Source organism: Dioscorea cayenensis, chromosome 16, assembly GCF_009730915.1.
Source record: "Dioscorea cayenensis subsp. rotundata cultivar TDr96_F1 chromosome 16, TDr96_F1_v2_PseudoChromosome.rev07_lg8_w22 25.fasta, whole genome shotgun sequence".
Lineage (NCBI taxonomy): Eukaryota > Viridiplantae > Streptophyta > Magnoliopsida > Dioscoreales > Dioscoreaceae > Dioscorea > Dioscorea cayenensis.
Window position 1 is genome coordinate 11,188,871 of NC_052486.1, and position 24,536 is coordinate 11,213,406.

Genomic DNA, 24,536 nt, shown 5'->3' on the forward strand with positions numbered 1-24,536 from the left:
AATTAGTTGCAAAAATTGCAAAAATTTTACAACAGATTAGTTCTTATTGCAAAAATTTGCTACGAGCAAAATAACAATGGCATTAATCTGTTGCAAAACCGTTACAAAATGTATAGCTGCAACGGAATTGCAATGGATTCAACTGTTGCAAAACTGTAAATTTTTTGTAGTGATATAGTGTCTCCTTTTATTTTTCTTGCTTTTGTTTCAATTTGTGAAGACATAACGTTCTTGTATTGTTCTATTGTATTTTATTTTATTCCTTATCCATGAGGACTTGTTGGATTACATTTTGGTTTTCTAATTTGAGAACATGTGTCTTTTTATTTTTGTTGTTGTTGTTAATGGTGGTGGTGGTGTTGTATGCTTGTATTTTATTGTTGTTGTTGTTGTTGTTGTTGTTGTTGTTGTTGTAGTTGTTGTTGTTGATGTTGTTGCTGCTGTTGTTGTTGTTTTTGTTGTTGTAGTATAGTTGTATTTTATTCCATTCCTCATTTTTGAATGATATTGTTGATGTTGGTGTTGTTGTTGGTGGTGGTAGTGGTGGTGGTGTTGTATGCTTTCATTTTTGTTGTTGTTGCTGTTGTTGTTGTTGTTGTTGTTGTTGTTGTATAGTGTATACTTGTATTTTATTTTATTCCTCATTTTTTATTGTTGTTTTTGTTGATGTTGTTGTTGATGTTATTGTTGTTTTTGTTGTTGTTGTTGTTTTTGTATACTTGGATACTTATATTTTATTTAATTCTTTATTTTTGAATATTTGTTGTATGGTTGTATCCTTGTATATTTGTACTTTGAAATGTTCAATTTTATGTAAAGTTGACACTTTGTGACCTTATAAATGTAATTTAACTTTGCAATATGTAATTTTGTATCTTTTTTATTTTTTCTTTATTTTCTAAATTATTTTTTACTTATTTTTAATTTTTTTAATTTTTAATATATATTTATTTGAAGAATATTAAATCCGGTTGAACCGGCTCGTTCAACCAGTTCAACCGGTGGGGCCATGAAACCGTTGCCTAACCGAGTCAACAACTAGTCCGGTTATTAAAACATTGGTATTGTATCAGGATTACTATAGATAGTACTGTAGTCGATTACTATAGCAGACACTGTAGTACCCAAAAGAATTTTATGCGGGAATTACCTGGGAGCCTCACGAGCTACCATGCACCCGCATGAATGCTCGTAAGGCTCAGGGAAAGATGACTTTTTAAGAAAATTATGGTATTATTGAAGGGGGACTTTTCCCTTTGGCCTCTTGGCCGCCGCCCCACTTTCCTTAGGGGGCGTTTTCTAGTGATCTACCATGCAATCTTCACCAAGAGGAAGGAATTCAAAGGAGGAGGTTATTGGGGGAAAATGCAAGGCACCAAAGTAGCCATTGTGGAGAGATCTCAACAGTGTTATCATCTTCACCCATTCAAGGCGATCTCAATGTAGAGGGAGTATTTCACACTTCTTTTCTTGTATATACATTCCTTGGCATTGTATAAGCATTCCTCATTCATGAGGAACTAACTAATTTTGTGGTTTGGATGTGATGAACCCTAGGTTTGCTATTTGTACTTTGGATGATCATCTTGATTAATGTAATGTTAGATATTTGATCTCTTTTGTAGAATCTTTTGGTTTGTGGTTAACTCTATGTGTTCCTCATTGTCTTGGATTTTATGAGGACTCTGTAGTTCAATTTCTAGATTGTACTTGGAAGTGTGGGATGTGCCCTTGTATTAGACTCACATAGATTGAAAGGGGATTCTTGTACCAATACACTGAGGGATTCGGGTATTTGGTAGTCCTCTAAACTTTAGGTTTAAACCTAGGAATTGGGTTCAATCCTATGTAGAGATTTCTCTAAGTGCATTGCAATTGTATGAGGAGTTAACCTAGAAGAGATTCCAATTAACACTTGACACACCTCTTGCGTGCATGTACCGTAAGTGCACGGGTGTCGAAGTAATAAAGTACCCAATGGGTCGGGTAGTCAAATCCATAGGGAACTGAAGTATTAGTAATAACTACTTATAAGTTATCTAGTCAGAATCAAGAATATGATGAAATAAACTTAATCACGAGAAGTATGAATGTCACAAGCAAACATGGAAGAATGAAAATGTGGAAAGTATCAATCAATAAAAATGACGTACCCGGGCAATGCTCCCCCTAGGATTTAACATTAAGCGCAAGATTTACAAAGTGTTTCTAAACCAAGTTAATCAAGTTGAAGAAATCCAAGAATAATTGGTCCCTATCTCCAAATCACCGATACTAGTCCCCTACGATATCCCAGTGGAGAAATCATTCAATCTCAACATCTCATACCACATATAACCATAATAGGCTCTAGGCATTCCTAATAGTACATTCGATTCCTAAGAATAGACCTAACCCTACTTCTAGATGAAAGATCCCTAACCCCCTACTAGGTCCCAGTGGAGAAATCTCTCAATCTCACATCTCACACCAAATATGGTTGCATAAAGCCTAGGGAGTACGGAGATAGAATGTACTAATCGGAAGGGAAAGGGGACACTCCACTATCTCATGACTCACCCTATCGACCCTCTCAAATCTTGAGATTCTAACTCTAATGGAGACCTCTCTCTCACCAAGGCAAACAAATCAAGCATACCAATCAACCATAAGATCAATAAGGCAAGCAAGAAATAAGAAAGCAAGATTGAAACTCAATTAAACTTTAATTTAATAGAAAATACAAAGTAAATCAATACAAGAATAAAATCCTAGGGTTCACATGCCCAAATACCTGCTAGGGTTTAGCCCTCCATGGGGCAAATTAAAAAACAAATAATGCAATGTAAATCAATAAAAACCAAGGAATAAAACCTCCTTGAATTCGTGATGATAGCCTTGAAGGATCATCCAACGTCTTGAAGGATTTCTCTCTAAAGCTAGGTCACGGAAGCCTTCCTCAATGCTATGACAAAGAAAGAATCTATCAAACTTGGTAAAGAACACCCCCAATTCACAAAGACTTCCTTTCCAAACCCTAGACACTTTGCCTCTCAAAAACCATCAAAAAGTCCCCAAAGAATAGAGCAAATCAGCTATTTTTACTCAAAAACCCACGTCTATCACATACCTCCATGCGACCATGAGCCTCCACATGCCCGTGTGAGCTACAGAATTGCCCAGACAACCGGCTGGAATGTTTACCCATTTGCATGAACAGTGTTCTGCTACAATACTACTACAATGATTTACTACAGAGCTCTTCATAAACAAGGCTCCATCACTCTTCTCTTAAGGCCACAAGGATGGGAACACGTCCGCATGGTAGGTTATGAGGCTTCTCATCATCTAATCATCATTGGGAAGGCTCTTGAATTTTTCACACAAGTCGGGAATGGGAGTGTGACTGCCTTTGTGCCCTCCCAACTCACAATCTAGCTTTAATTCTCTTGGAAGTTGGCACACACCCCCATGTGTATGAGCTCCACTTCAATCTTGATCTTTTTATTGCACAAAAGACTCCTGAAATGTGCCTTCATAACCTATCTTTGCTCCATTTTCTTCTCTAAAGGCCTTCACAATCCTATTTACACAAAGGAACACCAAATACAATTTATGAGACATAAAACATGATAAAAATAATGCTCAATGCATGTTAAACATATAAATAAATATGTTTACTCAAGCACTTATCAACATTCATATGGGATTAGGGATTAATCACTGAGGGATTTGGTATTAGTCTATTTTAGGAATCTCTCTGTCCAAACTACCATCACAACATGTCATTCTTGTTTAGGGCTTAATGACAACCCTAGGGGGATTCCTTATCCAAATCACTCCTTCTCATGTTTGATCTTCCCTTGAATGCTAATTTTGTGTAGTAGTAGTCCAACCTTTATCTTAGTTAGTTTTTCCCTTTACTAGTTTTTCCCTTTTCACGCATAGACATAGCTAAAAAAGTTCTACCATCAACCACATAAAGACTACCCAAAAGCATGCATCAATTATACCCATTATTCCTCCTCATTAACTTCACAATTTATAGTCATACATTGATTTGTTGGCATATCATATAATTTATCAAGACATATATGATCAATCTCATTTATATCAAATAAATTCATCGTGGTCATTGTTATTGGTGCACAATCCGCAAGCGCACGGAGTGATAAGTGCTTGTGTGATATGAATGCGAAGCATTCCTTCCTTATGTTGAGCATTACTTTTCTCGGGTTTTTACACTAATATGTGTGTTTTTATGTTACTTTCGTGCAGGTAGGGTTGTGAGGCCGAGTATGAAGGAAAAAAACCAATGTGGATCATAATGCACCGATTTTGGAGGAAATCTTGCTAAGGTTCAAACGTGAAGACATAGGTCGGGTGTGAGATGCTAGAGTGTGTGCCAACCTCCTCGTATTTGAGTTAGCACAACCATTTGGAGGGGCACAAGGGCAGTCACACTCAAGCATTCCGACTTATGCACATAGAACAAGATCTCCACCAACTTGTCCATGATTAAAGAAGCAAAGCGATCCATGACGTGAACGTGTGCCTGTTTGCGTCACCTTGATGAAAGTACGGACTCAGGAAGTATTTTAGGCCAGGTACTGTAGCAGAGCACTGTAGCAAAAGTTCTGAAGCAGCACTGTTCACAGCCGGCCGAAAATCACACGGGCGTGTGGAAATTACCCACGCCCGTGTGGAAATTCCACATGGGCGTGTAAAAAATCCACAGGACCGTGTGGATGCCGGATTCCAGCCCTATTTAAAGCCAATTTCAGCCCCGATTTCAGTATTCTTTTCTCCATCTTTTCCCCAACTTGAGAGAGGGTTTCGGCTAGGGTTTTGAGAGGTATTGGCTAGGGTTTTGGAGAGGTTCTACGGCTCCCACATCGTCGTTCCTTTGGAAGAAGGTTGGTAGGAGAGCTTCCATCGAGGCGTATCCTATACTGGACAAGGGAATCCTTGGACGATGAGTAGACAACTTTCCACAAGACCATCGACATGACTATCGAGGGGGTTTCTCTATTGATTCATTGCTTTTACATTCTATTTCTTTGATTGTACTTAGCTTCATGGAGAGCTAAACCCCTAGTGGGTACTTGGGTATTTGTGAACCCTAGGATGTATTTATTTCATTGAATCTCTCAATTATGCTTTCAATTAATTTATGTTTGTTGTGAGTTCCAACCTTGAATGCTTGATTGTATGTACATTTCCCCTAGAGTGACACTAGGGTTGAGAGTTCTTGTCGGTAACCTTGTGAGTGAGTGACACACCACGAGCGTTAGACAAAGCTAGGTTGGAGAGGGTTGAGAGGGTGAGTCGAGAGGTACAGGAGCGTCCCCTTTCCCCTCTAGCGTGATAGATTCTACCTCCGTTCCTCTAGTTCTTTGCGGCCATAATAGAGTGAATGGTCTAAGGGATGATCCTCCGCTGGGGCTTAGTTGCGCGTGCAACGGAGTGAAGCGTTGAGGTGATCTTAGTATCTAGGGCTTAATTGTGGTTAGGGACCTTCCACCTGGACCAAAGGGTTAGGTCTATAATTAGGAAGAGATTTATCACTTGGAATCCCTAGAGCTCATTGCAAATCTATTCGAGTGCGACGTTGAGAGGTTATCTAATCTTTCCTCCGGGACATGTATAGAGTTTGGCATAGTTGACCTTAGATTTGGGACTATGTATTTAAGGATTTCCATGACTCACGATTGCATTGATTAGAAAGCATAATAGAGGGTTCTTGCACTTGAAACAATTGTCCTAGGCGGAGCATTATCCGAGTACCCGATCTTTATCGATTGCCTTACCTCCTCATTTACTTGTGCTCTCTTACTTGTTGTTTTTACGTTTGAGAATTGAATCATTGTCACACATATTATTACTGATTTTTCACATATCTAAGAAGCGAATTAAGTGTTTTTATTACCCTACTCACTGTGGATTCGATACCCGCTCATCCAGGATTATTACTTCGACAAACCCGTGCACTTGCAGGATATATGCAAGGGGAACTTATCACGGAGTCATCAAGTAATACCTCTCGTGCGAGCACGAAAGGGTCGTATTCCCTGGGCCCAAGGATCTACCCTTACTTCCTCTTCACATATTGTCTAGCTGAAAGATTCGAAGGGTTTCTCTAATCTGTTAATTAAAATGGAAAAACTACAAGTGGAGTCTAAAACAAGGCAAGGGTATAAAATCAAAGGAATGAAATGATCACAGATGCAGATTCCCTAGGGGCTACTAAAGTGCAAAAGATGCTAAGAATGTCATGCAATTGAAGGTTTGGACCTAGAGATTTCCTAAATTAGATCAACCCGATGGTCACGGCAATTGACCCCTAATCCGGTATAAGTATTGATACGGAATTTCTTCCGATCAAATCCTCATACGATTGCATTAACAAAGGGGGAATTCTCTAATTAGAGCCAGAACACAACTTTGTCAAGCCTTAATGTTGGAGGGGTACAAAATACCCGATGGTCACGGTGTATTCGTACATAAATCCCTTCCAGACTTGGTGTGTCTAGTACAAGGGCGATGGACACGCTACCAAGTACAACCTAGGAGTTGGTTTACAGAGTTCTCATGTAAGAAACACATCAAATGCACCAAGAATGAATCACAAACACACAACAATTGCAATAGACAAAATTAGATCATCCAAATACACAAGTTCACCCCAAGGTTCACCGGTATCTGGTGGCCTTGGGGTCTACTCATCCATGCAAACAAATACAAACAATAGGTCCATGAAAACAACTACAATTGGCATAAGAAAACTCCCTCAAACAATAGAAGTGAGATGACAAGCCAAGTTAGGTGGAAAGCTTCAACGGATGCCGCAATCGGGGCTGCTTCCCTAGTCGTCTACAAGCTCCCAAAGAAGAGATCAATGAAGATCTAGCCAAACCAAGCTTCTCCCTTTGATTCCCCTTCTCCAAAATGTGTGATCTTGCCTCCTCTGAACTGGTGGAAGTCCGCTCCAAGAACTGCCCAAAAGCTTTCTCCAAAAACATCCTACTTTGCCCTAGAAATTCAGTCCAATATATACCCCGTCAGATCCATACGGGCTCCATGCGGGCGCATGGAGCCCGTGAAGCTCACTGCCATTTTGCCCAAAAAAGGTGTCGGTGCTACAGTACTCAGCTATAGTGTTTCCCTACAGTTCCTGAGAGTTGTGAATTTCCAACAAACCTCACGGGCACTCATGTGGGCGTATGGACCCCGTGAAGCTCACAGCCGAATGCCCCGCAGCATGAATAGTGACTCTACTACAGTACTGCTGTAGTGCCGAATCCCCAAAAATGTTGTTTTTGGTGTCGAATTTGTCCAATTTGCATTTTTTAGCTTCGTTCGGTTCTTTCAGGATCTGCAACACCGAAATAACCAATTTAGACTTAAATAGGCATCAATTCATTAAAATATACACAAATAATACAAGATTAATACATATAAAATACATACATTTAGGTGTTTATCAGTTATGTTCAAATGTTTCCATTCATCCAAAAGATATATCTTCGAATGAGTTCAAATTCAACCAGTACAACCCAAAATCACAACAAGATTTTCCAAAGAACTTAAGGTAACATGCCCAAAGTCATTCTCATCATAACTTAGGAGACCGGATTTCCCCAAAGGTTCTACTCCTCCGTCGGCTCTTTGCCTCAAGCTGCTCTTTCACCACCTAACCAAAACACATACATACAACAAAACCCAACCAACAAGAAGAATAAACAATAAGGGAAAACAAGAAGAAAAGATGCACAAAGAAATCATAAACCTATATGCCATGCAACCCTACAAGAGGCCTAGAATTGGCTCAAACTTTGTTTTAAGAATATTTAAAGAATTTCTATGGAGATAGGCTTTCTTCTAAAACCAAGGAAATACGAGAACGGAGCAAGGTTCATCAGAATTACAGTATTGCTATATTATCCCCGAACTCAAACACAATGGGAGTTCATGGATTCAACAAATCTTGAAGGAAATTGAATACATACTCTCCATTTAAGCTCTTATCATCCACAAACAAGAATGATGGCCACAAATCTCACCAAGTTCAACAAGTGTAAACCCTAGATCTAGGATTTAAAGAATGAAAATACAAGTAGAAAAAATGGGAGGATTTATCTTGAATCTATAATCCTATCCTCACAAACAAGTTTAGAGCAACAACTCGAGCTCTATAGATGCATCAATCACAACCCTAGTCCCATTCTACTAAGGATGAAAAATAGAAAGTAAAATAAGAGAAGGAAGATGACCTTACCTCATCAAGCAAAAAGAAAAAAGGAGAGAGCACTAATGGAGTTTCTAACAAGAATGAGGATTGAGGGATCTATGTGAAGATCTCTCATTCAAGGGAAGAAGAAGCTAAGGAGAATAAAAGGAAATAGAGGTTGTGAGAAGGGTTTAGAGGTAAAAATTGACAAGAATCCCTTATAATAACAAGAAAGAAATAGTGCAGGAAAGCTTCCCAAAGGTTGTGCGAAGCTCAGTCTTGAAGAAAAGGCTCATGACTAGGAATGGCACATGCTTTACATTTGACAGGGCTCCCCGCAAGTGCATGGAGTTGTCGTAGTAATAAATCCCAGGTGAGTGGGGTATCGTATCCATAGGGAAAAGAGAATAAAAATACTTAATTTGCTTCTTAACTATATGAAAGATGAATAGTGATATGTGTGACAAGATTCAATTCTCAAAAGTAAAACAACCTGAAAGAGAGCAAAAGTAAAGGAGAAGGTAAGGCAATCGATAAAGATGGGGTACCCGAGTATTGATCCGCCTAGGAAAATTGTTTCAAGTGCAAGAACTCTCTATTATGCTTCCTAACTAATGCAATGGTGAGTCAGGGACATCCTTTAATGCATGGCCCTGAATCTAGGGTTAACCAAGCCTAATCCTCTACATATCCCGGAGGAGAAGTTGAACAACCTCTCAACCTCGCACTCGTAAGAAGGATTGCATTAAGCTCTAGGGATTCCAAGTGATAAATCTCTTCCTAATTGTAGACCTAACCCTTGGTCCAGAAGAAAGGTCCCTAACCACAATTAAGCCCTAGATGCTAAAATCACCTCAACGCTTCACTCCGTTGCACTCGCAACTAAGCCCCAGCGGAGGGTCATCCCTTAACTCATTCGCTCAATTATGGCCACAAAGAACTCGAGGAACGGAGGTAGAATCTATCACACCGGAGGGGAAAGGGGACGCTCCTGTACCTTTTCGACTCACCCTCTCAACCCTCTCCAATCAAGCTTTGTCTAACTCTCACGGTGTGTCACTCACTCACAAGGGTTACCACATGAACTCTCAACCCTAGTGTCACTCTAAGTGAGTATTCAAACAATCAACCATTCAAGATTGGAACTCACAATAACATCAATTAATTGAAAGCATAATAAAAAAATTCAATGAAACTAATACATCTTAGGGTTCACAAATACCCAAGTACCCACTAGGGATTTAGCTCACCATGGAGCACAATACAAACGATAATGAAATCAAATGTAAAAGAAAGTAATCCATAAGAAAACCCCCTCGATAGTCGTGTGGAGAGTCCTTTACTCGTCGCAAGATCCCTTTGTCCGGTATAAGATACGCCTGACCGAATCAATCCGACGGAGGCTCCCTTACCAACCTTCTTCCAAAGAGATGACAATGTCAGAGCCGTAGAACCTCTCCAAATCCCTAGCCAATACCTCTCAAAACCTTAGCCGCAGCCCTCTCTCAAGTTGAGAAAAAGATGGAGAAAAGAATGTTGAAATCGGGGATGAAATCTGCCTTAAATAGGGTTGGAATCGGGATTCCACAAGCCACTGTGGATATTCCACACGGGAATGTGGAATTAACGCACGGGCGTGTGAAATTTCCACATGCTCGTGTGGCTCCTCTGTTTTGCTCCTTCTTCGGCTGGCTGTGAACAGTACCTGCTATAGTATCCTGCTACAATAACAGCCCGAAATACTCCCGAATCCATGCTTTCATCGAGGTAACGTAAACGGCCACTTGTTCACATCGTAGATCATCTTGGTTCTTCAATAAATGGTCACGTTGGTGGAGATCTTGCTACATATGCACAGGCCAGAATACTAGGATGTAACTGCCTTCGTGCCCCTCCGAATCATTGCCTTAGCTCAAATACAAGAAGGTTGGCACACATTCTAGTATTCTAAACCTGACTCATGTCTCCGCGTTTGAGCTTTCTCAAGATCTCCTCCAAATAATGCTTAAAACGATCTACAATGGCTTCTTTCACAAATAATCGGCCTCACAACCCAACCTGCATAAAAGTACATAAATACACACGTATTAGCGCTAAAACCTGACAAAAGTAATGCTCATCATAAGGAAAGAACGCTTTGCATTCTTATAGCACAAGCACTTATCAACATTTCATACAGGCTGTATGGATTTCAGTCTTAACAAAAGCTTGTGTGCTAGAATTGGCATAGGTTATGTCGTTGCTCACAATTTGTGCTGTTTCACACAGGTTGTGCAGATTTCAACCCAACAAATGTATTTAAGGCTGGAAATGGCACAAACTATGCTAGAAACCGAGTACAAATACTTTCTATAACCACAAAGTCCAAGACCAAACAAAATCCTATTGAGTACACCCAAAGTAGAGAACAAAACCAAAGAAAGTTCTACGTATTACAGATCCACTCAAGTACTTGATGATCAGGCCACTACTCACCGAAAGATAAACAAAGTGGCCATTGATACTAATGGAGTTTGATATAACTTATACTCCACAAAAAATAAACAAAGGGATGAAGAGACGTTGGTAGTCAAAGTATAAAAACAATGCTGGAAGATGTACATCGATGGAGCTTCTTCAGTCCAACTAGTTGTTAGGCCTAAGATTCTATAGATCAGAGCTGGTATTGCACTTATTTTCATTACCCCAAAGGGTAGGATTTTGAGATAATCTTTTCTCTATTGAAGCCATGCACTAATAATGAGGTAGAACAAGAAGCTATTGTTGTTAGATTGGAGTTAGCAATCAAAATAGGGATTCGAAAACCTATACACATATGGTAACTCCTAACTCATCATAAATCAAGTTGAAGGAAGTTTCAAAATCTATAAGCAAGAACTTCTTCAGTATTATCAGAGAGTTATGGAGCTTATGAAGCAAATTCCTGATGTTAAACTGAAGAGAATTTCAAGGTTAGCTAATGGAAAGGTGGATATCTTAGCCAAACTTTTAAAAGAGCAGCTGATCAAATCAAGAAGAGATTCAAGTCACAATTCAAAATAGGAAAGTCTTGAGCTCATGTCTTGACAAAGCATTAGAGAACAAATGCCCCATAAGGGAGGAAGTTCTAATTGTGGATGAGGATGATTGGAAGGAGCCTTTCATTAAATACTTGAAGTATGGTGAGCTTCTAGAAGAAAAGTCTTTAGTTATGTACTTAAAGACGAGGACAATAAGGTTTACCCTAGTCAATGATGTCCTCTATACAAGATCTTTTGATCAACTGTTAATGCAGTATCTCGAGAAGGAGGAGTCCAATGAAGTTATGCATAAAGTCCATTCTTGGATTTGTGGTGCTCGCTAGTCAGGACCTAAGTGACACGTCCCTTTGCGTGTGTGTACCGCAAGTGGACGGGGTGTCGAAGTAATATATACGCAAAGGTAAGGTAGTCAAATCCACAGGGACTAGAGAGTACTAGTACTAGCTATTTTTCTACTATCCAACCAAATAATAAATAGTGAATGAAAGAAACAAACTAACACAAATGAGGATTAGGCTAATATCACATGAAATAAGAAAACAAGGGAGTTTCACACAAGAAAAAGATGTCAATGGACAAGGAATCCCCCCAGGACTTCACTAAGGCACAAGACTTAACTAATGATTCCTAATTGTGACAAGTTGGGTCGTGGGTATCCTAAGACACACCGGTCCCTTCCTCAAGGCAACCGATGACTAGTCCAATACGAGGCTCCAGCAGTGATCTCTCTCATCTCCTCACACCACCTATGACTGCTTAAAGCTCTAGGGAACCCGAATGATCATCTAGACTCCCAAAATTAGGTTAAGAACTCTCTCGAGACAAGTAACCCCTAATGTTATACAAACACCGATGGTGATCTCTCTCTTCACTAGGGTTTACATAACTGCATAATGCTCATGAAAGCATGAAGATAGGTGTGATCAAATCAAAGGGAAAAAGAGCTTTCCTCTTCCTAAGGTTCAACCCTCTCAACCCTCTCCAACCTTGGTAGATCTAACCCTAGCGGTGATCTCTCTTTAATAAATGTCTAAATGTAGGTATTTTATACATATTTGTTGTATATAACTTGTGTATTTTATTGATGAATCGATCCCAGTTTATGGATTAATTGGTTCCTTTTATGTTACAGCATAGAAGAAGCTTAGGTGCGCTCAACAACACGATTCAAGAAGAAATCAATACCAAAAATAGTGTTTTAGATCCGGGGGTCACTATAGAAACACTGTAGCAGCCTGAAGAATGATGATTTAAAGAAAAACACTAAGTTTGGAATTCCTCACTGGCAACCTTACAGCAGTGAAGACGGCAGCAAGCCAACTGAAGAAACAGCACTGTAGCAGGTTAACGTAGTAGCAGTTTACTGTAGCAGTCACTGTAGCAACTGACTAAAAATTTGATAGAATTCTGTGGATCCTCATGGCCCATTTGTTGACCGTAAGCCAGGCCACAAGCCATCCCGAGATCAGCTTTTAAAAGGGGTTTTAGGGCATCTTTAGAGGGGAGGAAGCCTTATTCTTAGAGCTCATCACCACCACCTTTGATCTGAGGTTGAAGAAGGTAAGAAAGGCATCTCCAAGGTGGAATTTGACGAGGAGAGTGTGATTTGGAAAGATCTACTCCTAGGGTACATTCTAGAGGGTTTAAGATGACGAGGGAAGTCTTTCTATGGGGAATTCCAAGCGTCATTCGGCCTTTGATCTTTGAGGGAGTTTAATGTTGTTTTATTTAGTTGTTTTCATGGAGCTAGTATGAACAACTAAACCCCAAGGTCACCAGATGTAGGTAAACCTTAGTGGTGAACTTGTGTAGATTGTATGCTTTGACTTATTTATTCCATTTGGTATGTTTGTGATCCATGCTTGGTGTACTTTAATGTTTTGGTATACATGAGAACTCTGTGTATCAATGTCTAGGTTATACTAGGTTGCGTGACCATTGCCCTTGTATTAGACACACCACATGAATACGCCGTGACCATCAGGTATTTTGTACCCCTCCAACTCTAGGGTTGTTCCTAGTTTGTGTTTCGACCCTAAATTGAGAAATCCATTACCCTCATTGCAATCGTAGGAGGATTTGGTCAGAAGAAATTTTGTATCAATACTCATACTAGATTAAGGGTCAATTGTCGTGACCATAGCGTTAGCCTAACTTAGGATTTTCTCGGTCCAAACTACCATTTGCATGATAGTTGTAGCATCCTTCACACTTTAGTAGCCCCAAGTGGATCCTCATCCGTGACCACTTTCCCTCCTTGATTATCACCAATAATTTACCTTCATCATAGAAATTTTAGTAGAGTTTTATTTGTTAGTTTGCAATTTTATTACACCACTCAAAGTTGTAGGTTAAACAACAAGCAAAGAGGAAGTAAGTGTAGCTTCTCAAGCCCTGGGGATATGACCCTCTCATGCTCGCACGAGAGGTATTACTTGACAACACATATCACTCGTCACTAGAATGAATAAAACATACAATCGAGCTCTCGCTAAAATGGATTATAAGGCATTAGAAATGCAAGGAAGAAACTCAACAAACAACTGATTTAAGGAAGAACAAAAGTAAATCAACCAAATTTGCAAGCCCTAGGGTTCATCCAAGTCCAAATACACAAATGAGTTAGTTCCTCATGAGAGAGAAATGCATCGCACATCAAGGAATGAAAATACAAAAAAAGAACTAGAAAACTCCCTCTAAGCTCATGGTCTTCCTCTGGTGAACAGTAACATCAAAGGTTTGGTGATGATTCCGGCAAGATCTCTACACACCGGCTCCATTAATGCCCTCCAACCTCTCGTGCTTGCCTCCCTCTTGGTGAAGACACAAGATCTAGCCCCAAAATAGCTGCCAAGGAGCGGCCAAGGTCCTCCCAAACCAAGCTCCCTCTAAGCCAAAAGCCCCCAAGCAAAAGTTCCTCGCTCCTTATGACAAATTGGCTTAAAAAGGATAAACTCAAGCAACTCCACGGCCATGGGTTTGGAACCCTTGGCCGTGGGCTTCTCTTATGTTTTTGCCTCGATCAGCTACAGTAGTGTGCTACAGTGCTTTTCTCTAGTGATTCACTACAGTACTAGGCACAAATACAATTGTATATCATGCCCGTATAACTCCAATTTCTGTAAAGTTGGTAATGCAATCATCTGGTGTCCGTAATAGGCCGATTTTATGCTCAAATGCCTTGAGGTTGCTTCATATCACTAACTTTGCTCTTGTGGGGCCCACACACCCTAGCTGTGCAAAAGAACGTAAAAACACCAAATGAGCATAAACAACTAATAATAGTAATACTCAATCTATGTACAATATTAACTTACAATATGTACAAACAAGCACTTATCCCTAAGATTCAAGTTATACCAATCTCATGGGGATTTCATCCACCAGCACCCAAACCCTTTACATCCTACAATCCCTTCATGGCCTTTTAAGATGTGGGGAACTAATGTTCTAGTCCCTATCGAGTTTCCATCATAATGAGGGTATCATTTTATATTAGCTGCCACTGACTACTTTTAGTGTTGGGCTGAAGTTATTCCTTTGAAGGACGTAAAGGCAGAAAACATCATCACTTTTTTCAAAGATCATGTGCTATACAAGTTTGGAACAATAAGGAGAATTATTTCCAATAACGGGCAAGCATTCAAAAGTTTGAAGGTTGGAAGATTTTCTTAGCAATACAAAATAGATTAGAGATACTCCCCTATTTATAATGTTAAAGAGAATAGTCTTGTAGAAGTCTTCAATAAAACCTTATCTAAGTTACTGAAGAAAGTAGTTTCAAAAAGGCAAAGTGATTAGCATGAAAGGCTTACTAAAGTCCTATGGGCATATTGCACAACTTACTGAACACCAACTCAACCAACGCTATATTCATTAGTTTTTAGAACTAAACCTGTCTTACCACTTGAAGTCCAGATTCCATCTTTGAGGATTATCTTGCAAAATGAACTCACAAATGAAGATAGAGTTCACTTGTGGTTAGATGAACATGACTCCTTAGATGAAAGAAGACTCGAGGCTTAGCAAAATCTTGAAGTCTATAAACCATTGATAGCACGAGATTACAACAAAATGGCTTGCATTCGAACATTTGAGAAAGGAGAGGTGGTTTGATTGTTAAGAAGGCCAATCATCACCAACAAGCACGCCGAGGGCAAGTCCAAGCCAAATTGGGAGGGCCCGTGTATTATCAAAGTTGTCTACGAAGGAGAAGCTCATCAGCTAGTTGATGCTGATGAAAGAAGACCTATGCTGGCCATCAATGAATATTTTTAAAAATAATATTATCCATGATGTACTTGTAATCCATGATATAAAAAAATGGAAGAAAAAGGGACTTTTGTTTGTCTATGACGGAATGTCAAGTGCTCTTATTCAAGCAATTTGATCAAAGAAAAACTTGTATGCTTCTCGAGGCAAAACACAAGTTTTATTACGTTGTTTCCTTTTTCAAATTGAGTAAAAACATGGAAAAAAAAATCTTGTGTTTGTCTATGATGTAATGTCCAATGTTCTTCTTTGAGAAATTTGGTTGAGCATTCTATATGCTTCTTGAGGCAAACACGAGTTTCATCATGTGGTTTCATTTTTCAAATTAAATGAAGAAATGTTGGGATAAATTCTCAAATCCACATCGAAACATCAATTGGTTTCACTATTTAATCCAAACACACATTTCCAAAACCAGAAAACTAATAAACAACAACCATAACACCAATAGTTGTTGAAGGTGAAATATGCATATTCAACTACTATTTATGATTTGATCAAGAAATTCATCAAATGTGAAGATCATCTTCAGTCACCATAAAATTTTAACTAGAGAATCAGAACATGATGCATGTAATGTGGGTGGCTAGAAGTAATGTTAGAACTCAGATAGTTTCTAGGAAAAATTAAAGATTCAAACTAAAGTTCAGACATTTGAAATCTTTGCTGAGACTTTCAAACATACTAACCTTCGGTGTGAATGATAACAATCACACTTCAATCTCAAATCATAAATTGGAAACTCCCTCTCTTTTCCTTTTATCAATATAATACTTAATTTTAAATGAGAATTAATTCAAATCCATGGATTTATATATTCATGAAAATTCTCTAAGAACCCCTCTATTAAAATGAGAGTCTTATTAGCAGCTCGTACTCCTCTTCCTCAAGTATTGTATGAGAGAAGTACGAGGGTGGCATTTGTTTATATAGGCTTTCTCTTAGCTTTAATTTTTCCATTGTTATAAAAATGGTTGATAACTTAAAAAAAAGGAAGGAAATAAAAAAATTTCCCAAAAAATAAAAAAAATATGTAACAAATTTTTTTAGGATAAAGAAGAGATTTAAAAATCAAATGATAAAAAATTTTTGTGGGGGCATTATTGTATTTCTTTACATAGGCTTTCTCTTAGGCTTAATTTTTTTTCATTGTTATAAAAAAATTAATAAAATAATAAAAAAATAGGAAATAAAAAAATGTAAAATTAAAAATAAATTATGTAACAAATTAAAAAAAGGATAGGGAAGCTCTTAAAAAAATGAAAATTCAAAAATTAAAATAATAAAATAAAATAAATTGAATTGAATTTAAAGTTAAAAATAAAAAATAAAATAAAATAAAAAATCTTTCCCAACGGATGGGAGAAACGCTGAATGTGGCCTAAATGTGGGGAGAGAGACATTAAAGAAAAAAGGGAGAAAAAAAAAGGTAGAGATCTAGAGAGAAAGAAGATTGGGAAAGGAAGAAAAAAACAAAGAAAATCAAGAAGAAGAAAAAAAAGATTGGAAAAAGAAAGAAGATGATAAATAAGGAGGAGACAAGAAGGCGAAAGGAAAAGGGAAAAGTATCATCAGGAAACTCCACAAATGTAAAATTTAAAAAAATTATGTAACAAATTAAAAAAAGGATAGAGAAGCTCTTAAAAAATGAAAATTCAAAAATTAAAATAATAGAATAAAATAAATTGAATTTAAACTTAAAAAAAAAAAAATAAAATAAAATAAAATAAAAATCTTTCCCAATGGATGGGAGAAACGCTGAATGTGGCCTAAATGTGGGGAGAGAGACATTAAAGGAAAAAGGGAGAGAAAAAAGGCAGAGATCTAGAGAGAAAGAAGATTGGAAAAGGAAGAAAAAAAACAAAGAAAATCAAGAAGAAGAAAAAAAAGATTGGAAAAAGAAAGAAGATGATAAATAAGGAGGAGACAAGAAGGCGAAAGGAAAAGGGAAAAGTGTCATCAGGAAACTCCACAAATGGATGAGGTGACCCAATTTCTCTGTTTAAAGCATATTTATTTGTGTATAGATAGATACAACGTTCCTTATCTTTAAGTATGCATGCATGTGTGCATACATGGATGCAATGTGCTTTATATATACATATAGATGAATGTAATGGCTTAATTCGTGTTGAATTTAGTTAGAGGTACTAAAGTAATCATATGATGTGTGAGAGCTTGCATGGGATAAAAATAAGATGTTCATTAGTGATCCTTCCTTGTAAAACCCACATCTTTCCTTTTTTGTTCGCCCCTCATTTTGTTTTGCATATATATCTGGCCTTTTCTCTTTGACTCTCTACAATATATATACATACATATATATTTCATAAGTATGACTTATTCTTCTGTGATATCAGCATGATGGAAACTAGCTTGATATAATGTGATGAAGCTTCATATTGCAAAAACTATGTTCATTGTCACCTCTTTATTTTTGCTTTGATGCAATCCATGAAAAGCACCATGTGGCTCTCCTCCTCTTCATACAATGAGATTGTGATTTCATTTCTATGCATACATACATGGTTAATATACAGTTAATTACATGATAGCATGATATAGAAAGGCTTGGCTATGACTATTACCCCTTTTGGTATGCAAGTTCAGATTGGTACATGTCTTAATCTTGCCTTTTATCTAATTTTTGATGTAACGTCTTTCCATTCTATACTTTCAGTTGCATGTCTTTCTGACACACCACTTGCATGTGTGTACCGCAAGTGCACAGGTTGTCAAAGTAATAAAGTACCAAATGGGTGGGTAATCGAATCCACAGGGAATAGATGTCTAGAAACAAAAAGTATTGTACTTAGCTAAAATGAGAATCGATTGGTGATTATGATTCAAACCATTAATGAAAATAACAAGAAAAGAAAAGAGAGTAAGCAAGAGTAATCGGAAGGGATAACAAATGGTAAAGTGGGGTACTCGGACAATACTCACCCTAGAACTATTGTTTCAAGTGCAAGACTAATATTATGCTTCCAAATTGAAGTTTAATGATACACTGTCCCAAACCTAAGATCAACCGTGACCAGCCCTCTACACTATGCCCCAGCGGAAAAGGATGCTCCTAACATCTCACACTGTATGAGACTGCTTAAGGCTCTAGGGACTCCAAGTGATAAACCCTATTCCCTAATTTAGATCAAACCCTTTGGTCAAGGCAAAAGATCCCTCATCACAACTAAGCCCCAGCACTAAGGATGTCCCAACACATCACTCTATTGCTCACGCAACTAAGCCCCAGCGAATTAACATCTTTTAGTGCTTCACTCTATCATGATCGCAAAGAACTCTTGGAACATGGAGGTAGAATAAATCACGTTGGAGGGGAAAGGGGATGTTCCGCTATCTTTCGACTCACCCTCTCAACCCTCTTCAATCTTGCTAAGTCTAACCTTAATGAAGTGTCACTCATTCAAAAGGTTGCCTAGATGGATTCTCAACCCTAGTGTCACTGTAAGGGGAAATCGAACCAATAATCACATAAGATTGAAACTCAATTAAAATATCAATTAAAGGAAACACAATAGAAGTTGATGAAATAAATTCATCCTAGGGTTTACAAGTCCAAATACCCACTAGGGATTTAGCTCTCCATGGAGCAATACAAAATCAAAGATAAAATCAAAAGTGGATGCAAAAACTCCATAAAGATAACCCCCTTGCTTTCCGTGATAATGGTCTTAAAGAGCCGCTTCTTCTTCTCCAAATTAAGACTCCTCCATCAAGCCTAGGGCACACCTCACCGAATCAATGCCGTCGAAAGCTCCCCCAATAACTCTCCTTCGAAGAAAATCGATGTCGAATGTCATAGAAACACTCCAAAATCCCAACAAAAGCCACTCGAAGCCCTAGCCGCACTCTCCCCAAAAGATAGGAAAACGATCCCCAAAACAATACCTCGAAGCGATATTTAAAGGGCTGAAATTGAGACTTCACACTCCCCTGTGGAAATTCCACACGGGCGTGTGAATTTCCAGGCTCTTCATTTTTTACGCACTGGTGAACAGTAACTGCTACATTACTTTACTACAGTGCTCCCAAAATCATCTTCTTCCATTGAAGCTGCATGGTTGGGCACACATCCATGCGGTAAATCATGTCGCATCTTTACTTACAAACACATTAACGAAGCTTTTGACAATATTACACAAGTTGGAGCATATGTGTGTGACTAGCTTTGTGCCCTTCCAATTTGTAGGTTCACTTGCACATTTTGGAGGTTGGCACACAACAATATGCCTATGATCACAAGTTGTGCCTTGATCTTTGTTTGGTATAAGAGATTCCTCAAAAATCGCGTTCATGATCTATTTTTACTTCCTTTCTTCTAAACTTGTCTCCACAACCCTAAATGCACAAAAGAACACAAATACACATGAATGAGCCATAAAACCTGATAAAAGTGATGCTCAATGTAAGAAAAGTATACTTAATAATGCTTATACTAAAGCACTTATCACTTTTCTATTATAAAAGCTCTTTTTTTTATCTTTTAGCAATAGAGTATATGTCGGCGAAGATTCTTTAAAATTTAGACTTAGCTTTATGTCTTTCCTAAAGCTCTATTTTGATCTCACTAAAAAAAATTAGCAACTTAGGATTTAGTTTGCAAAAATCTCAAGGCTTAATTGTAAAATTCATAGGCATAGTATATAAAAAATGAAAAGTGAGGATCAATTTGCAAAATTTGCCAAAAAAAAAAACGAACATAAAAGAAATGAATATGAAAAATTGGGCTTATTTGTAAAAATTATGGGAAATGGGAAAATGGGAGAACTTAGGGTTTGATATGCAAAACAACCACCGGAGGGGCTAAAGTCCTAAGTAATAATACAAGAAAAAAGAAATAGAGAAATGGGAGAAAAGTGGGATTTTAGTAAAGATGAGGGGTATTTCAGTAATTTTAGGACCTAACCCTCGAAGCTTACTACGAGATCTTGAGAAGACATTCATTGTCTCTTAACACTCATAGGAGTGGATTGGGGTTAAAATAAAATCTATGAAAATCCTTTACTATCATGAGGTCTTAACACTCATGGGGGTGGATAAAAAATTTATGAAAATCTTTTTCAAGCCTACCATGAGGTCTTAGACATTTATGGGGTGACAATTTATAAAATCTCTTTGAAGCCTAACATGAGGTCTTGACACTCATGTGTGTAGATAAAAATTTATAAAATCTCTTTGAAGCCTAGCATGAGGTCTTGACACTCATGTGGGTTAAAAAATTTATAAAATCTCTTTGAAGCTTACCAAGAGGTCTTGGCACTCATGGGGGTGGATAAAAATTTATAAAATCTCTTTGAAACCTACCATGAGGTCTTGACACTCAAGGGGTGGAAACAATAACTCACCATGAGGGTTTGACACTCATGAGGATGGATAAAATTTACTCTTCTACTGTGAGGTCGAATGTTTGACACTCCCAGGGATGGATAACCAATATAAAATATTGAAATCTTCAAGCTTAAATTTGCAACATTATCAACATAGAGAGGTTGCAACTTAACATTCAAATGATGTGTTAAGACATGAGCTAAAGGAGCTCAAGGAAGGTTGAAATCAGCAAATAAGGGTTGAGGTCAGCAAACTTAAGAGAAATCTATTCCAACATGTTTTTTGTGAAGGAGCCAAGAGCACCGACCAAATTAGGCGAATACAAAAATTTAAAAATAAAATAGAATTGTGGAAATATAGAACTCTTAGTTTTAGCATTCTCACTAATATGTTGTTTGTAGTCAATAAAATAAAATTTTAACATTTTTCTAATCATTTCTCATTCACACTTATTCTTAATCAGAGGTTCCCATAACTTTAGTCTGGGGTAATTAACATTAAGAAGTCATATACATGCAATCATCTGAAATATAAAAATAATTAAAATTTGTCATTTTTAACCGGCCAACAATAATTAAAGGCCGAGTAAAAAAAAAAACCATATATGTGTACCTACATATTAAATATTAATTGAAAGCAACACTAGATCTACCTATCAAATCTTGTAGAAAATCATAAAAAAAGAGATAAAAGAGGAAGATGATAAAATATATTAAATAACCTCAAATATTATAACACTAGACATATATCAAATACACCATTGAACGATCATGCTTATATAAACTAAACATAAAATATTTTTTAATAACATAAAAAACACTTTATTTGCTACTAATATATAATAATACCAAATAGACACTAATAGATGCATCAAATCATATTTTGATGCTAGACATAGACTTTCTTATTGTACTAAAAATACCAAACATGAGTCAACAAATCTCATGAACCATGATTACCAACAATCATCTTCACCAGTGTATCGAAGTTCTTGATTGAGTTTCCCCCAGGCTTTGTGGCCTGCAGTGCTGTTGTCTTGAGTTTGTCAGCCTTTTCTCTCATCTTCTTTCCTTCTTCGGTCTTTAGGACAACATTGAGAACTCTTACCATGTCTTCTTTTTCTATTGCTCTACTTTCAAAAGCGACACCAATTTTCCATACGCATGATACTGTTTTTGCATTTAAGCATTGATCCCCAAAGAATGGTCTACATATCAACGGCACACCACTTGAGATGCTCTCCAAGATAGAGTTCCATCCACAATGTGTCAAGAATGCTCCTACGGCTAAGTGTCCCAACACCTATTATTAACAATCTTGTTAATTAGTGCAATTAATAAAAGCTATCTACATTATATATAGAAAAAATCAGAAATAATAATAATTTGAGCGAGAAGTACCGCTAAAAGTTGGTTTCGTTGACATTAAAATGACAGTGGAAGTTAAATCTTTAGAAAACAATTAAGAAATGGATCGTGTAGGCTTATTCAACTTCTAATTAAAGGACATTATTTATGTTGGCTCTTAAGATGGAAGATGTTTTACATGTCCAATTGTTTGTTCATTATGAGTCATAATGGGTAGTGTGGCCGAACACATAGCACAATTTGATAATATCCAAATTAGATGAAGTAATTTAATTAACAACTTTTTTCTAATTAATGATTATAAATCAATATGTTGTTGACTTCAAAGACCGAAACAAATAATGCATTCATTTTTTTAAACAAGTAATGAAATTAATCCTTTTCACCATTATCAATAGAAATATGAGAACATATTCATCATGAATTTACGCACCTGCGTTTGTGGAGCCCATGGAACTACAAGTCCCCTTCCCGCTACACGATCCAAGAAACCTTCTGGCAAGTGCTTCCTCGCCATATCTTTTAATGACCAAAGAAATGGAACACCACTAGCTTCTAACCCTGCAGCCATCTCTATTAAGTCTTGAGATGAAGGCATGATCACTGTTCCAAAGCTAATGTAAACCACCGAAGCTTCAATTTGAGTGTCAAGCCATGCCAAACAACCATGCTTTTCAGGATCAAGTGGTTGTGGAAACAAATGGCTTAAAGGTCCCACATTGAGGCATTTCTTGAACTTGGCTTGAAAATCTAAGTCAAGTTCAGGGTTCAGGCCATCGGGAGTGTTTATTACAACACAAGTAGCATGTGGGAGTTTTTGACCCATTTGGTGAAGAAGATCGGCAAAAGCAGATTTTATGTTGCCAAACACAACTCCTTCCGGTAAATCTCCTACCCGCAAGGATTGAAGACCGGGGATGATGTCTAGAAGGTCATTAGCTCGAGCTAGAGCTACATTAAATTCGGAAATTCAATAAGTGAGAACTGAGTTCAAAGTTCACTTAATTTGATCACCCTTTATTTACTTATAGTCCAATAAAGAAAACCTCAGAGTTTATAATATTATAATAGCATGTAGGATTCATAAGATTTTAAGCCTTTCCATATGTATTTATTTTTGGTAGGATGCTACTAAGTCATTGTTGTAGTTTATTTTATTCTATTATCATTATTTTTTTTAAGATGTAGGCTTGGTTGGATATAATGCTGAGATTTAAGACATATCTTATTAATATCTAATGAATACATGAAATGGGTGCCACCCTAGCCGATTGAGTGTTCTACCTTGGGCCATCAACATTATATGCTCGAAATTTTAATTTTTAATATGATTGTTTTGCTTTTCCTAATGTTTCAATAGCCAGCAACTATACACCTTAATCATCCTGATCATATCTTTAATTAACAATTATTATATTATAGTGTCAATTATTTACTTTTTAGATGAATGGTTTATTTATTCCAAACAGAAATGGTTATTATATAGCCCCTTATTGTTGGTAAAATATGGAAAAATAGTCAATGATGGAGATATTTTCATGACTTTTAATATGGTGTAAAAAAATTAATTTTTTTAAAAATAAATTTAGAAAATCGACACCGAGACGTGTTTTTCAATAAATAAATAATAATGACGTACCTTGATCCTCGACTCCGAACGTGTCACGTAGCAAATCAGTGTACAGATGTGCAGCGAGGCTACATGGCCCACCAGTCCAAAGCGCCACCCACGATGCCCCTCTCTCCGCCGCCACGTCACCAGCAAACCAGAAGAACGCATCACCAACCACACAAGTCACCCTCCCAAACTCCCTCTCAGCCGCCGCCATCGTCTCCAAAAAGTTCTCCGGCGTGACCTCCAAGAAAAGCCGCACCTCCTCCGGCGGGAGCCAAGCGCCCTCCGGCACGTTATCGGGCACATCAAAGGTCCGTAGATTTGGGGGTAGCCCAGAAGGAAGGGATTGGAGAAGGCTGGAGTTGGACCGGGCGGAGTTGAAGAAGGTGAAGGCTGTGGATGGGTCATCGGCAGCGAGAGCGCGTGCGAGGGAGAAGAGAGGGGAGGCATGCGTGCCGAAAGGGAAGGCGAGGAATGCTACGTGCGGGATTGACTTGGCCGAGACCATTGGAGGGAACGAGAGGGATGGATGCTGAGAATAGGTGAAGAGTGATGATCGTGGTGGTGGTGGTGGTGGTCGTGGTCGTGGTCGTGATGATCGTTTTAAGGCAAGTTTTGCGGGTGATTGATGGCATGGGAAGCACGGAGGATGAGCTGACGGTTGGTGGGTGGCGTGGTACGTGGAACCTGTATGGATGCAATGG

The 24,536-nt window shown here is 37.9% G+C and overlaps 1 protein-coding gene across 1 annotated transcript; it reads right to left on the bottom strand.

Moving 5' to 3' along the window:
- Window positions 1-21,570: 21,570 nt before the first annotated feature.
- On the bottom strand, window positions 21,571-24,426 carry LOC120278790 (anthocyanidin 3-O-glucosyltransferase 7-like). Its single transcript, XM_039285522.1, has 3 exons — window positions 23,857-24,426; window positions 22,651-23,168; window positions 21,571-22,152 (listed from the first exon to the last, which is right to left on the bottom strand). Exons 1-3 carry the CDS (start codon window positions 24,338-24,340, stop codon window positions 21,793-21,795), a joined length of 1,362 nt encoding a protein of 453 aa, XP_039141456.1. The 5' UTR covers window positions 24,341-24,426; the 3' UTR covers window positions 21,571-21,792.
- Window positions 24,427-24,536: the final 110 nt, after the last annotated feature.

Bases quoted from the DNA above. Each gene is read 5' to 3' on its own strand.
- LOC120278790 (XM_039285522.1), bottom strand. From the start codon at position 24,340: ATGGTCTCGGCCAAGTCAATCCCGCACGTAGCATTCCTCGCCTTCCCT. The intron at 23,169-23,856 runs GTACGTCATTAT...AATTTAATGTAG, and splicing joins GTTCGGAGTCGAGGATCAAG to CTCTAGCTCGAGCTAATGAC. The intron at 22,153-22,650 runs GTGCGTAAATTC...TGTTAATAATAG, and splicing joins CATGGGCTCCACAAACGCAG to GTGTTGGGACACTTAGCCGT.